The following is a 15,966-nucleotide window of genomic DNA, read 5'->3' on the forward strand; positions in this document are numbered from 1 at the left end:
CTCACCCAATAGATAATGCCTCCAAATACGTAAGTTAAAGACCACTACTGCCAACTCCAAATCATGTGTTGGATAATTAAGCTCATGAGGCTTAAGCTTCCAAGATCCATAAGAAATCGGTCGCTCCTCCTGTATCAAAACACATCCAAGACCCTGCAACGAAGCATCTGTGTAGACAAGATACTCTATCCCGCTCTGTGGAGTAGCCAGAACCGGTGCAGAAGTCAACTTCCTTTTTAGCTCATCAAAAGCTCGTTGACAGTGCTCATCCCACATGAACTGTACACCCTTCTTGGTCAGATGAGTGAGTGGCCCCGCAATCTTAAAGAACCCCTAAATGAACCTCTAATAGTATCCTGCCAATCCGAGAAAACTCTGAATCTCGGTAGGTGAAGTAGGCTGTCCCCACTCAACCACAGCTGAAAGCTTGACTGGATCTACTGCTATTCCCTTTTCTGACACCACGTGACCCAGAAACTTTACTTCCCGCTGCCAAAATTCATACTTCCTGAATTTGGCATACAGCTGGTGTTCACGAAACGTCTGTAACACTATACGTAGATACCTAGCATGATCGTCCTTCGACCGAGAATAGATCAAGATGTCATCAATAAAGATAATAACAAACTGATCCAAATAAGCCCGAAAGACTCTGTTCATTAAATCCATGAACACTGTTGGTGCGTTAGTCGTCCCAAACAGCATGACACGAAACTCATAAGAACCATATCTCATGAGAAACGTTGTCTTAGGAACATCTTGCTCCCTAACCCTTAACTGATGATACCCAGAACGCAGATCAATCTTGGAGACGTCCTGGGTAGAGGGTACTTGTTACGAATAGTAACCTTGTTCAACTCCTTGTAATCTATACACAGGTGAAGCGAACCATCCTTCTTCTTCACAAATAGAACCGATGCTCCCCAAGGTGATGTATTCCTATGAATAAAACCCTGGCTGAGTAATTACTGAATTTGATCCCTCAGCTCTCTCATCTCTACTGGTGCTATCCTATAGGGTGCCCTAGCAATAGGCGCAGTGCCTGGAGCTAAGTCTATCACAAAATCGATCTCGTGACTAGGTGGCAACCCTGGAATCTCCTGAAATACATCCGGGAAATCCTGTACAATCGGTATGTTATCCAGTGATACAGTAATCCCCCCATCCGTTTCCTCCTCCACATGGAACAAATAGGTGCTACCGACCCCGCTAAAATGTGGCATAGCGACGATATACATATCCTGACCAGGTATGGTAAACACAATAGACCTATCAAAGCAATTAACTTGGGCATGGTGTGAGACAACCAATCCATCCCAAGTATCACATCATAAGTGTGTATGTCCAGGACCAATAGGTTGGCTAGAAATCTGAGTCTGCCAATATCTAGTGTCACAGGCCCATCACTATCATGTATAATAACTGTATCGCCCAATGGTGTAGAAATACCCTGAGGTCTAGTGCATACCCTCGTCCTCATCCTAGATAAAACAACAAAAATCCTAGCTACAAATGAGTGTGTAGCACCCGTATCAAATAAAACACGTCCATGAAAACCATGTATAGGAAACTTACTCTCAACAGCCTGAGGTGCCTGCATATCCTGCAGCTTAGGGTTGTACACCCTACCATAATATAATTGCTGCAGTGCCTGTCCTTGAGTCTGCAGCGGTACTGGTAAAGCCAAATGTGTCTGTCCCTGAATCCATGGAACTGGTGGAGCTGGTAAAGGCACTGGCGCCCTTTACCCCTGCTGTAAATACTGTCCCTGCCCCTATCTCTGACCCTGACCCTGTCCCTGTCTAACTGTAGGACACTGCCTGGAAGTGTGACCATACAACTTACAAGTATAACAACTACCCTGGAAAGTACCAAATGTCCTCCTCTGTCGGTTAGCCTATGGCTGACCCTGTCAAACCTGTGGTCCCCCATTCTGTTATCGCTGAACAGGTGCCACATCCCTTGGAGCATCTGAACCATCCTTGTGCTTCTTCCAAGGCTGCTGTCCCGGGAATCTGCCCTTGTCATTCTGTAGGTGTCCGTTCCCATTCCCTTTCTCAGCTGACTGGTCAGTAGAGTCTCTGTCACCCCGCTTCTCACCCTTGGCCTGTCTGATGTCCACGGTCAACTGATACTGCTGTAGAGCAGCATCTACCACCTGAGCATAGGTAGTATAAGCTGGACTACCTGTAATAGCTCTTTTGATAGACCACATCAGTCCCTTGATGAAATTGTTGCACTTCTTCTCTTCTGTATCCACCTCCTCCGGTGCAAAGAGAGACAAGCGTGTGAACTGCTGCTCATACTCTTCCACTGTCATATTCCCCTACTGTAGATTTAGAAACTCAGTCTTCATAGCTTCCCTGACTGCATAAGGAAAGTACTTTTCATCAAAGCGTGCACTGAACTGATCGTAAGTTAATGTCATCCTCTCCTCTATGGTAGTAACTAACTCTCACCACTGTAGTGCATCCCCAACTAGCTTGAAAGTAACAAGCATCTGTTTCTGAACCTCCGTGTACTGAACCAAGTGAAGATGTCGTTCGATGTCCTATTTCCACTGGTGAGTTGCTCTCGCATCGGTGGAGCCTGTGAACTCAGGTGGGCTCCCCTTTGTGAAAGAACTCCTATTATTCTCCCAAGTATCAGTCTGAACAACCGGTGCTGGTAACAGTGCCGGCTGTACCTGAGGCTAATTCTGAAGTGCAGCTGTTACCCCAACTTCTATAGCCTGAGCAACGAGGTCATTAAGGTGAGGAGGAATCTCTGGATCCTTGACCTGGTCCAGAGTCTGCTGAACATTCTCCTGTTCCTCCTGAAACTGACCCATGTCATCCTGAAATCCAAGCCTTTTCTGTTCTTCCTCCATTTGCTGACGCCATAGGAGATATTGTTGCCTACGTGCCGCTCTCCTTTCTTCCTAGTTCCTTGCATGTTCTGTCCGTTTCTAGCGTTAACCATCTGTTAACACGAAAAGACAGATATCAGTACCATTTCTATACAAACCGTAAGGAATACAATGAATCCTAACTTAAGCTCTAATTAAAAGGAAACGCTACGCGGAAGACTTAATATGAAACATCCTAAAGACACTTGAACCTGGAGTGCTCTGATACCGTAATACCCCTCGGATCCGAGACACAGGTTAATCAGGCCCGGCCTAAACCCGAGGGATATCGAACAATTAATATTTATAACGAACACAGATTACAAAATGAAATAAGAATTAAAATTTTAAGCGCTGAAAGAAACTAAAATATAAAATCCTTTAATATTAAATATACTTAAATCCCAAAAATCCAAAACCTCCATAAGTTAAACAACTCGGGAATCCATCTCCAGTGGACCCCTAATAAAAATCCCAAACTGAAATGAAAGTAAAGCTGAAGAAAAAATCCAAAACTATTATCTGGAAAGAAGTCCTACATCATCGGTAGAGTGGAAGATCGTCTCTGCTCAGCACGCATAAGTTCAAGCCTGGAACTGGCGTACACCTGAAAAATAGGAGTGGATCAAACCCACGAACAAGTTCTATCCTATTACAATCCAAGCAGAGACTCGATACGCATGTACATACTAAATAGTTTAACAATATCTAATAATTCGTACATAAATATATCCACACTACTGGACTCTCGCTAGACTATGAAGAGGGTCTCAACCTGAATAGAAGGCATCACGCAAAACGCACCTGAGTAGGCATGAGTACCTAAACCTAAAAAGGGTATTCCTCAACCCTCACAGCCAGCTACACATCCAACTGCATATACGCCCCCTAACCGTCGACTCTGAGACTCAAGCTCATGTTACGATAACATAAAAAATATATTTAAATTCCGTTTCTAACCATCCACAAGAAATCCTGTAAGTCGTATGGCGTATTCAACCGCTTTGACTCATATATATAAGGACGATTTTCTTTAAGAACCCGTACCCTTATTCCAAAATAGGTAGGACTTTAGCAACTTGTGCTATTCCAAACCTAGTATGACACCGTCCCATACCGGTGCATACAATTCTATCCATTGAACAGTTGATAAGGCATTGACAGTTAAATAACGATATCAACAATTCCATACTAAGCATTTTAGAATACATTATCACATATGCTTAAATAAATCCAGCAGTTGATGGAGCATTGACAACATAAATATCAATTTCAACCATTCCATGATAAGCATGAGAACATAATAAATATAATATTTACATGCTTATATAACACCGTTACATAGAAACCATCTTATAGAAACACATCACAGGAACTAATACTTGACCCCGTGAAGCTGTGTTTGTAAATATAAATTTACTTCCTAGTATTCATAATTAAAAGAGCCTAAATAAATATTAGGTTACTTAGTTCCTTAACCTGTATAATAAATTTAGGCAATTTATCATACCTTTAACCTCCTGTTCAACAAAATGATGCATTAAATTTTACAATTTGACCATCAATTAATCTTTAGTAAACTATAGATTTTTAGCATGTATTTCAATTCCACGAATACATAATTAGCAATGGACAAGCTCTCACAGAAATTCTTATTATAATTAAGAAATATAAATGCCCGAAAATAAACAGGTCTGTAAAGCACATAAGAAAATCCATGCAGTTTTAACGATTAAAACTCGGTATTTAAATCTGTATTATTCAATCCTTTGGAACTTTAATCCCACTCCAGACCACTGTTAAACCATCCATTACAGTGTTTAATTCTCTTAGAACACTTAGAAATTCCATAACCAAGCACCTGTCTCACTGAAAACCAAAGAAAACCAACAGAACGCAGAAAACTGAGAAAAACAAAAATGGAGCAGGCTCCAAAAACATGGAGCCGCCTCCAAACCAAGAAGAGCCGGCTCCAATCCAAAGAGGAGCCAGCTCTCTCCCTCCTCTGCCTCGTTTTCTTCTTCAGTCGTCGTCTACACCTCCGGCACTTCACAGTTTAGGTTCCCAGAGATTTTAACTTAGTCCCAGTAGATTCCAACCTTTATTTCAATCCTTATTACAATTACTAATAGGGATTCAAATAGAAAACAATGCAAGAAAGTTTACAATTTAACCAGTTAAACAAGTATAACACGCACTGCTACAATTTAAATTTTAAAGATGTAAACAGATAACGTTTTTGTTTTAAAACATGTAACTCATTCCTGGAACTATTTACGTATGCAAAGAACACGAAGCCTAAGGGAGAGAGTTAAGATAGAACTTGCCTTACACCGACGTTCGTCTCAAATTTCCGACGAATCCTCCGTTTGCTCTTTGTTCTTTCCCAACCGTCTCCAAAACTTCTCTCAACCTTACAATGTCGTAAGTTTATTCTAAAAACCCTAGGTAAACAACTTAGGTGAATTTTATAGGCCCGACTAATCCTAGGCTCCCTTAAACCCTAATTGAAATTAGTCGGCCCATAGAAAACTACGTTAAATTCAATGTCGGCTAACTTATATACAACCAATCCTACAGTCACGATAAAACTGATTAAAGATAATTAAAACATAACATTGAAGCAATAATTAAAACAACAAAGTACCACAAAATAATTAAATAACAATTAAATAATTAATACAATTAAATTAATAAGTGAAATAGTAACGCAAATAAACAAATTAACGACAACCAAATCAATAATTAAAATAAGTACATAAAGTAACAACCATCAAAGCAATTAAACAATTAATCATTTAAAAATTGCAATTAATAATTAATGAAAATTCCAGGACTATCCTTTGTAAAATTAGGGGTATTACATCATGTGATATCAAAAGTGCTCGTCGCACCTGTCAACTTAGCATGCCACCAAAGTGTAGTTGCAAAGAAAATTTTGGTCTATCGCCAAATTGTAACTGCAAGGAAGAAATTTGGCCCACCGCCAAAATGTAGCTGCAAAGAAGAATTTTGATCCGTGGCCATAATTGTAGCTACAAAGGAAATTTTGATTCAGCAAAGTGTAGTTGCGAAGAAATAAATTGGTTCGTCGCCAGACTGTAAGTGCCAAGAAAAATTCTGCTCACTGCCGAGGTATTGCTGGAAAAGATTTTCGTTAAGCTATCGTTAAAGGAAAAAAAAAAATTGTTCGTCATTGAGGTAAGGCTAGAAAAAATAAATAAAATTGACTTGCCGACAAGGCGTCGCTGAAGAATTTAGTTCATCGCCAAAGTGTTGCTGCAACAAAATTTTTACTCATCGTCGAGGTGTCGCTAAAAAAAATTTGCTTGCCGCCGAGGTGTTGCTGAAAAAGAAATTTGGTGTTCTATTGAGGTATTGCGTCAAGGAAAATTCACGGCGTCACCAAGATATTGCTGAAGTAAAAACAAATCCCCACACGGAGGCATAGGCATGCAAGCTTTGTCTATCACATCCTTACACCATTTGCAACAGAGCTCTATCTTTGAGACAGATATGCACAAGCACACTTACGTAACTTGGTAACTTCATGTCAAGTGGCTACTGGTGTCTAATGCATAAGTAAACTTGGACACTGAGTCAGATCTTTTGGTGGAGCTTCAGCTTGAAATCATCATCAAAACTGATAATGGCTAATGATGTTGGTGGTATAACCTCTCGGAGTATGGTCTCACTCTATCAATGGCTGCTGGATGATCCATGGCTGATGAAGACGCTCTGGTGATGGCTAACAATGCTAGTGGTATGACCTCTTGGAGTTTGTGCTTACTCTCTGAATGGTTGATGTCTGATCTGTGGCTAATGAAGACTACATCTGTTGTTGCTCTTTGAATTGATTCATAGCTGTTGACGACACTGTCTGTGCTGGTCGCATGACCTTTCGGAGTATGGTCTCACTTTATCAATGGCTGCTGGATGATCCATGGCTGAGGAAAACACTCTAGTGATGGCTAATAATGCTAGTGGTATGACCTCTTGGAGTTTGTTCTTACTCTCTGAATGGTTGATGTCTGATCTTTGGATTGATTCATGGCTGTTGACGACACTTTCTGTGCTGGTCACATGACCTCTCGGAGTATGGTCTTGCTCTATCAATGGCTGATGAAGACGTTCTGGTGATGGCTAACAATGCTGGTTGTATGACCTCTCAGAGTATGGTCTCACTCTATCAATGGCTGCTGGATGATCCATGGCTGATGAAAACATTCTAGCGATGGCTAACAATGCTGGTGGTATGACTTCTTGGAGTTTGTTCTTACTCTCTGAATAGTTGATATCTGATACGTGGCTAATGAAAACTGCATCTATCATTGCTCTCTGGATTGATTCATGGCTACTGACGACACTGCCTGTGCTGGTGGTATGACCTTTCGGAGTCTGGTCTCGCTCTATCAATGGCTGCTGGATGATCCATGGCTGATGAAGGCGCTCTGGCGACGGGTGTTGACAACTTTGTATGAGCTAGTGGTAAAACCTTTCTCCATTTACATCTGTCGTTGCTCTCTGGGCTGATTCATGGCTGCTGACGACACTGCCTGTGCTGGTGGCATGACCTCTCGAAGTCTGGTGTCGCTCTGTCAATGGCTACTAGATGATCTATGGCTGATGAAGACGCTCTGGTGGCGGGTGTTAACAATGTTGTCTGAGCTAGTGGTAAAACCTCTCTCCATCTACATCTGTCGTTACTCTCTAAGCTGATTCATGGCTGCTGACGACATTGCCTGTGCTGGTGGCATAACCTCTCGGAGTCTATTTTTGCTCTATTAATGGCTGCAAGATGATCCATGGCTGATAAAGACGTTATGGCAATAGGTGTTGATAATATTGTCTGAGTTGTTGGTAAAGCCTCCCTGGGTCTACATATCTCGCTGCGCTCCAAGTCGATTTGTGGCTACTGACGACACTGTCTGTTCTGGTGGCATGACATCTTAATGTCTGTTCTCGCTCCAAAACGATGATAGTATGGGGCTTGAAACTCTTGAAAAATACCATGGTTGACTAGCACCACTGAAAAAAAAATAATAAAAGGAAAAAAGGAAGGCTGAAAAAAAATTCGTGCAAAAAAAAAGAGAGGAAAAAAAAAATTAAAATGAAAGAAAAAAAGGCGTGAAAAAAAAAAAAAAAATTCATGAAAATTTTCTAGCGTGAAAAACATAGGTGATGAAAAATTTCTAGCGTGGAAAAAATGGGTGAAAAAAAAAAAAAATGAAAAGTCATACCAATTATTCGTTTAAGCAGAGGCTGCAATCCAACACCGTCTTCAGAAGTTGTGATCTGACAAGTCTTCAAAGAATATTGGAATTGATGTCAAACCCTATACTATTGGGGGTATATATAGGCAACAAAATACCTCCTATTTGTATTTGGATTTGTATAATTTAATTCAAATATGAGAGTAAAATTCCAACCAAAGTTGGATAGAAAAGGAAAAGAGAAAATCTTACCATCCAAAGTTAGAGAGGAGAGGAAAAAAAAAAAAAAAAAAGTTGGATACTTTAAGTCCCACTTGAAAAAGGAGACCAAGTCCTGTCAAACCTGGGACTTGAAGTGGAGGCAATTTGTAGACACTAAAAATTTAGTGGGCTTTGGTTTTAACAAATTGACCCATTATGGGCTTAATGTTTAATTAAGTTATTTAATTGGCCCAAGTCTGGTCCATTTTAATTATTTAATTAGCCTAACCTAGATGGTTAAATAAACTGATAATTATTCCTAATAAAATATATTTGGAATAATTATTTTTAAGGATAATTATCATAATATAACCGATCCAGCCCAGTTATAATTTTATCCTTATCAGGAGATGACACGTGTCATCATCCTATCAACCCAAGAAGCCTATAAATATAGGCCTGGAGGAAGAAAGAGGGGGACAAATTCAGAGTTCAGAAATCCAAAGACTCAGAAATCCAAAAGGCCTAGAAATCCAAAGGGCCAAAAATCCCGAGGGCAAACCTGAAGGCGAAGAACACCAAGCACATCCACAGTCATGCCGTTCTTCACCAAATTCAACAAATTCTCTCCTCTCTGAAGACAAAGAACAACAAGCACATCCAAAGACGTGCTGTTCTTTATCAAATTCAACAAAGGATACAAATTCATAATTCAGAAGTTCAGAAATTCAGACACAAATTCAAAATTCAGAAGTCCAAAGATCCAGAGACTCAGAAGTCAGAGACATAAATTCAGAATCCAAACCCAAAAACGAAGAACATCAAACACATCCAAAGTTATGCCGTTCTTCATCAAATTCCACGGTGATCAACAACAAACACATCCAACGACGTGCCATTCTTCATCAAATTCCACGGTGATTCAAAAACAAACTCGTGCAGCCCTTGGATCCAATCAACAACAAAAAGGAGATCGAATGAGAGGACTATTTTTTTGTAAATAATATTATTACAAATGATTGTACTCAAATTTTTCAAATTAATAAATTACTATTTGCTCCATATTTTGTGTCTATTTGCAGACTTACAAAATTTGTGTGTGTGTATATATATATATATATCTGATCTCTTGCTCAATGAAGAAGAGATTTCTCCACATCAAGTATACTTAAATCATATCTAAAGGTTATGATCTCTTGCTCAATGAAGAAGAGATTTCTCCACATCAAGTATACTTAAATCATATCTAAAGATTACCTTCTTGTAAATGAAGTTTATATTAGACACACATGTACTATATATATATATATATATATATATCATTTGATAGATGAGTGAATGGGGTTTGCATTGCAGCTCAGAATCTTGGACTTGTACTCGCACCACCTTGTTTGGGTACTGGAGAGAATAATTCGTCAGTGAATTTTGAAGAGGGTGTGAATTTTGCGGTAGTGGGTGCTTCCACGATGGATGCTGCTTTCTAGGTAGAAATGGGAATTGAAACTCAATACGAGAACTTTTCGTTGGGAGTTCAGTTGGGTTGGTTCAAAGAAATGTTGCCATCTCTCTGCACCAACGCATCTTCAGGTATGTAGATCTCCACAGTACTTTGACCAGTTGAACTCCAGGGTCATTGGGAGTTTAGACTTTCTTATCCATGGACTTTCTTATCCACACTTTCTACATGAATCTTTAAATCTAAAGGCACTTTTTCAAATCCACCAATATCAATTCCTTTTAACATAAAATTACTCTCACCTTATTTTTAATTTTTATATTTAATTTTATCATTACAACTTACTATATCAAAATAAAAATAAAAATCTTTAAAAGAAAAATAATATAAGTATATATTACCAAAATTTTGTTTTTCTTTAAATATTTCTTTGGAAAAAAAATAAAACCCGTTTATTTCTAGTATCTTTCAAATAAATATACTTATCGCGTATAAGTAAAATTACAAACAAATATACTATAATGTTGCATTTTGGAATATCGAATTGATACATTGGAATTGAAATTGAAAAAAATTTCAATTAAATTTTGAACAAAATTTCTTTCTATTTCAATTTTAAGACTCAAACCAGCTCAACTAGATTTTGAGGAATTGCGTTTGGCACAAATTCTCTTGTTAAATTTTTTAGCACTTGTGTTCAAAGATATAAAAATTGGAGAATGTAGTAGCAAAGATTTTTCTATTTTTATTTTAGTAATTATCTTTTATTACTGCAGTAAGTGGTAATGGTAAAATGAAATATAAAAACTAAAAATAGAATGAAAGTAGTTTTGTGTTAAGTTTGTGAATTAATTTTCTTGATCGACCGAGAACAAGATATCAGGACTCCAAATATATATATCCATGTGTGTGTGTGTGTATATATACACACACACACACAACCGGTGAGTCCGGCATACATATCTTAGGCATACCAAATCAATCAATATTCACCATTTTAATTTGGTTTACTGGTTTTTTTTTTTTTTTTTTAAATGTAAGTAGGACTACTTTTTATGAATGTAGTATATTGATTAGATGAATATATTAAGGAGATGATATGTCTATCATTCAACTAATATTTCTCTAACAAAATTACAAAAAAGTGGACTTTTGAGAGTATTTAACTATAAATGGAGTCAAAGTCAACAATTTTTAGAGTCGTGAATTTTGATCAATGTGTGATGTAGATATGAATTGTTCATTTTCTTAAATATTCCTCTTATTGTTGAACTTAAATTTCTTAACTACCCCTCTTTTTTACAAAACTAGTACCCACGTGGAACTAATATTACATGTTTCAACAACGGTTATCAAAAAGGCTTGTAAATATTTATCATCGATCTTAGTGAGACTCTTAATGGCATTTTTAATTTAACATATTATCAAAATATTAATTGTCTTATTAGTTGCTAGTTGTAAAAATGTTGTGCGTGCACAAATATGATACCTAAATGCATAGTGTGTATATTTATACACTTAGGGATGGAGCCAGTGTGTATCTAGAGAGGGCCATGCCAAAGACAGAAAAATCCAAATAGCTTAATACAACAATAATTATTTGTTATATTTAACAATTAGTGTGCTGATTCTCTCTCTCTCTATATATATATATATGTGTATATATATGCAGATTGCAATAAACTTTTTGAGGGTTCTCTTGTTCTAATGGGAACGATTGGCGGCAATGATTATGACAATACATTGACGGGAGGAATAAGCTTAGAAGAGGTTGAATCATTTGTACCAATAGTTGTTAATACTATTGCCTCAGCTATCAATGTAAGAGGCTAATATCAATGATGTTGCTGTGCTCTGTTTTTAGCTTCTTGTTATATAAATTGCCCTTTACAATAAATATTAAAATAAAAATAAAAATAAAGTGTTAAAAGGCTCATGTAAAAGAGGAAAAAAGTAAGGTGAGCTGGTGGCGGTAGTGGCGTACTCTGGTGTGATGGTAGGGAGTTAACTAGGCTTCAACCCTTGCTCCCTCCCCTTAACTATACACATATAGAGCATTTGACCTTTATTACTTTAATCTTTGTTAAGATTTGACGTGTGTACTTAACCATACTTTTATCATTGATTAAAATTTAAAAAATGATTAAATTGTCTTTCTTTTGTGTTAAAAGATGACAGTAACCTTATAATTTGACATGAAATGACAAAAGTAATACCATTAAAGTGCAACGTATCAATTTTTTTTTTTTTTTTTTTTTTTTTGTTAATGATATTTGGTTAGGTTTCTATATATACAGGTAATATAATGTTTATAAGATGGGGAAAAAATAAAAGGGTAATATAGTTTTTTCAGTTTGACAAATTTTTTTTTTTTTTTTTTTTTTTTGTTAAATTATTTTAAATTTAGATAAGAATATAAAAGGCATGTCAATCTATAGGTGTGTAATTTGTTTCAAAAAAAAATAATAATTAAAAATAATAATAATAATGTGGCTATGGTTTTGATTTTACTTTTGACTTTTTGAGGCAGTAGCAACATGTTCTTACTGACAGCAGTGAAGAGACAGGCCAAGGAAAAAGATAGCTAGAGGTGCTATTATAAAACTCTATAAAATGTGTCCCACTAGTACAGTACTCCTGAATCACTTTCATGAGTGGACAATTCATGTTCAGTGTTTCTGCCTTCAGGGTACCTGGTTGCATTGTAAAATGCATTTTTTTCCTCTCTCTCTCTCTCTCTCTCTCTCACACACACACACATGCGTGCACACTTCTTTTGAAAATGATTTATACATTCAGGAGTTAATCGAGCTTGGAGTGGTGACGCTCATGGTCCCTGGGATCGTACCACTTGGATGCACGGCGAACAATCTAGCCTATTACACCAATTCTGCGGCGGAAGATTATGACCCCAAAACTGGCTGCCTCACTTGGTTGAACAAGCTTTCTGAGTACCACAATGAATTACTTCGGATAGAACTAAACCGGATTCAAGAACTTCATCCCCATACCACCATTAGCTATGCAGATTATTAAAATGCTGCAATGCCCTTGTTTCTCTCTCCCACCAAATTTGGTACTTCCACCCTTTTAACCTTTTTTTATACACGTCAATATTTTGTGACTTTTCTCCGGCTCTGGAGAGATGGTGTACTGCCTCAAAGGTGGAGATTGCATCGTTACCTTTGATAAGTAGGTCCCACAGGCCTTTGATAGAGCAGATGACCCTCAAAGAGGATCCTTACTTATTTTGTGGATGTTTCGTGCTCATAAACTTATATTCGGCATGAGGTATGAAACTATTGTTTATGTCCCATTAATGCAGGATTTACAGGAGCACTGACTGCATGCTGTGGAGGTGGAGGCCCATACAATTACAACTCATCTGTGTTATGTGGCTCTCCAGCAGCAACTAGTTGCGACAACCCTTCTCTGTATGTTGACTGGGACGGTTTGCTCTACACAGAAGCAGCAGCTAAATGGATTGCCGAAGGTCTATTATTCGGACCGTACACCATTCCTCCATTGAACACGTCATGCGTTTCCGTTGCTGTGACTGCTGAATCTTCAAACTATGACTAGCTATACCATTTTATTCGAGCATTTCCACTTTCGTTCCATTAGTTTAACGGATATCTTTATCTTCCCCTTATGGTGTATGTGACCGACAAAACAACTATCACCTTATTTATCCATATTCCATGGTGTTTTATGTAGTAGTCTAAGAGCACGTCCATGATATCTTCCATGGCAACTGAAATGAGCTATGTTAATAACTTGTAGGGTAAAGTGCAATAAGCCACCCTAAACTTTACACTCTCTCTCTCTCTCAAAATCCCAATTATTTTTTTTACAAATAACCCCGAATTATTAAATTTTTTGCAAAATTTACCCACCGGTGGACTTCCGGCCATATCTTACCGTTAAATATGCCACTGTTGATCACGTGCCATTCCAAAAAAATTTAAATGACGAAGTTGCCCTTATGACCATTATAATTTATTACCAACACTTCACTACACCAACAACTCCGGCGACAACAATGGCGCAATCACCGAACACACTCACAGTTGTAGCCGACCCAAACAAAGCTGATCTCTTCAACCATCGCCAGAAAATTATGCAGCAATTCCGGCCTCGGTGGTCCAGGCTACATCCAATTTTTCCGCTGCCACCAAGGACAACGCCGACCTCATCTCGCCACCAAGATCATCACCTTCACCCGATCTTTTCGCCGGATTCGCACACAATCTCACCGCTGAACAGTCTTCACCAGCCATGTTAACACGCGTCGGAGAGTTCACCATGTATTTGTGTTCTCTTTCACCACAGTGAGCTTCAATACATCGCACACTTCTGCGCGTTAAACGCTCTTTCCTGCCGCGCTGCGGGTCTGAAGACTCTCGCCGCGCCGACGACTACCTTTCTTCACTAGTCGTTTGCTTCTGGGTTTAGCCGGAAACGGTGAGAAAAAGGCGACCGATCAATACCTAACTCTCCCTAACATGCGGTCACGCGCCAGGCTTTTATAGTTAATTTCTTCACAGTGTTCATGATGGTAGCTCTGTTCTTGGGTTTGTTTCCGATTTTACTTGGCGGTGAAAATGAGTGGTGGTTAGGCAATCTATGTATATGATGTGCGTTATACAAATTTGAGGAGTGATTCCTGTGCTATATACAAATTCGAACCCTAAGCTTGCAAATCGCCCTTTCTCGCTCTCTGTGTGGATGTTTACTGTAGGCACTGCAAATTCACAAATTGAAGCATTGTATGTAATCCACAAACCCATGAAATTTCTTTGATTTACAGTGAGAGAAACGAAGGTTTTCTTGATCTCTGTGTACTGGTTTAGTAGATAAGATTGCCGAGGTAAGCTCTGTCATAATATTTTTCTGTGAGGACGTTAAGGTATCAGTGAATCAGGAAGCCTATAGAATTCCAGCAGTTTGATGTGAGAGATGGAGCAATCTAATGGGAAGTTTGGCGTTGAAGGTAGAGCGAGACGGTGAATAATGAGTTGAGGAAGATGAATCGGAATCGTTGAGGATGTTATCGACAGTGCGGTAACTGGTGAGGTATGGATAAAGAGGTGGTTGTGGTCCTCATCGCCGCTTCACGCTGATGCTAGAGGTGTTCGGTGTCCTCATCGCCTATTGTTGCTATGTGATTGTTAGTCATTGCAGCTGGTCATCTCCTCCTCCTTCTCTTCTGTATTTCTTCTCTCACACACACACAATTTACTTCGCATAAATGGCGGTGGGTGTTGATGGACTTTTCCTTTTTTGGTCACCGGTGTTAATGGATTCACTCACGCCGGTCGTATTTGGTACCAAACGAGGTGGGAAAGGTGAGCCACTAAAATGAGGTGGGGTAGTGATAAGGTGATGCGTTGACAAATTTTTATTGGTCTTTAGATTTTATTTGACATGTCAGCTGAATAAGTTAATTATAGCACCAAAACGGTGCCATTTATTAGAGGGTAATTTTGTAATCTTGGTTTTTCGGCGCCGGAAATTGACGTGATGTCCTTAACTACAACTTTTAAATAGTTCAGGTATTTGTTAATTCAGGAAGGTTTTATGCAATTACCTTATAATTTAGAGAAGTTTATTGTATTTTATCTTAATTTGTAGGTCATAACTTTTTCTCTTTTATTTTATTTTATTTTTTTTTAATGAAATGATGCATGCAAGTACTTTGGCTATAATTTTTTTTTCTAGATGACTTCATATTATTATACAAATAGAATAATTTTGTATGCCTTTGAACACTTTATTCGTAAAACTAAATTCAGTGAATCCAATTAAGTCTTGAAAAATGTAAATATTTGAATTGTACTTGTACTTGGCTCAAAGAAAGAGTGGATTGAGAAGATAAGACTTGTTCGTTTCCATGCAAAAAAAATTGTTTTTTTTATTTGTTTAGTGTCCTAAAATATTTATGAAGAAAAAAATATTAAAATTTAACAAAAATAATTTATTTTTGATGGAGTCTCTCAATCTCAATATATATATATATATATATATATATATATATATATATATATTTATATTTATTTATTTTATCTGAAAAAAAAAATCAAAAAATATATTTTAGTTCAAAATAAACAAAGCCGAAGTGCCGATCTTTCTTACAGTAAAATGAACCTTGCCTTTGGGTTCAACACCATGATATTACTTGCGTGTAGTGTCATTTGCAGCTTCATTGG

The 15,966-nt window shown here is 38.0% G+C and overlaps 1 protein-coding gene across 1 annotated transcript; it reads left to right on the forward strand.

Annotated features, from left to right (window-relative positions):
* Window positions 1–7,002: 7,002 nt before the first annotated feature.
* On the forward strand, window positions 7,003–12,817 carry LOC132279071 (GDSL esterase/lipase At1g28570-like). The gene is made up of 5 exons (XM_059781005.1): window positions 7,003–7,065; window positions 7,179–7,268; window positions 9,786–9,888; window positions 11,430–11,578; window positions 12,557–12,817. The coding sequence occupies exons 1-5, from the start codon at window positions 7,003–7,005 to the stop codon at window positions 12,791–12,793; spliced, it is 642 nt and encodes a 213-aa protein (XP_059636988.1). The 3' UTR covers window positions 12,794–12,817.
* The last annotated feature ends 3,149 nt before the right edge of the window (window positions 12,818–15,966 follow it).

This window comes from Cornus florida, unplaced genomic scaffold (genome assembly GCF_030987335.1).
Source record: "Cornus florida cultivar Cherokee Brave unplaced genomic scaffold, ASM3098733v1 CherokeeBrave_3.0.0_Hap2_Chr01, whole genome shotgun sequence".
In the NCBI taxonomy this organism is placed as follows: domain Eukaryota; kingdom Viridiplantae; phylum Streptophyta; class Magnoliopsida; order Cornales; family Cornaceae; genus Cornus; species Cornus florida.

Excerpts from the sequence above, each read along its gene's own strand:
- LOC132279071 (XM_059781005.1), top strand. The coding sequence starts at position 7,003 with ATGGCTGATGAAGACGTTCTGGTGATGGCTAACAATGCTGGTTGTATG. Across the intron at positions 7,269-9,785 it reads CGACACTGCCTGTGCTGGTG|GTAGAAATGGGAATTGAAAC; the intron begins GTATGACCTTTC and ends GCTGCTTTCTAG. Across the intron at positions 11,579-12,556 it reads CTATTGCCTCAGCTATCAAT|GAGTTAATCGAGCTTGGAGT; the intron begins GTAAGAGGCTAA and ends TTATACATTCAG.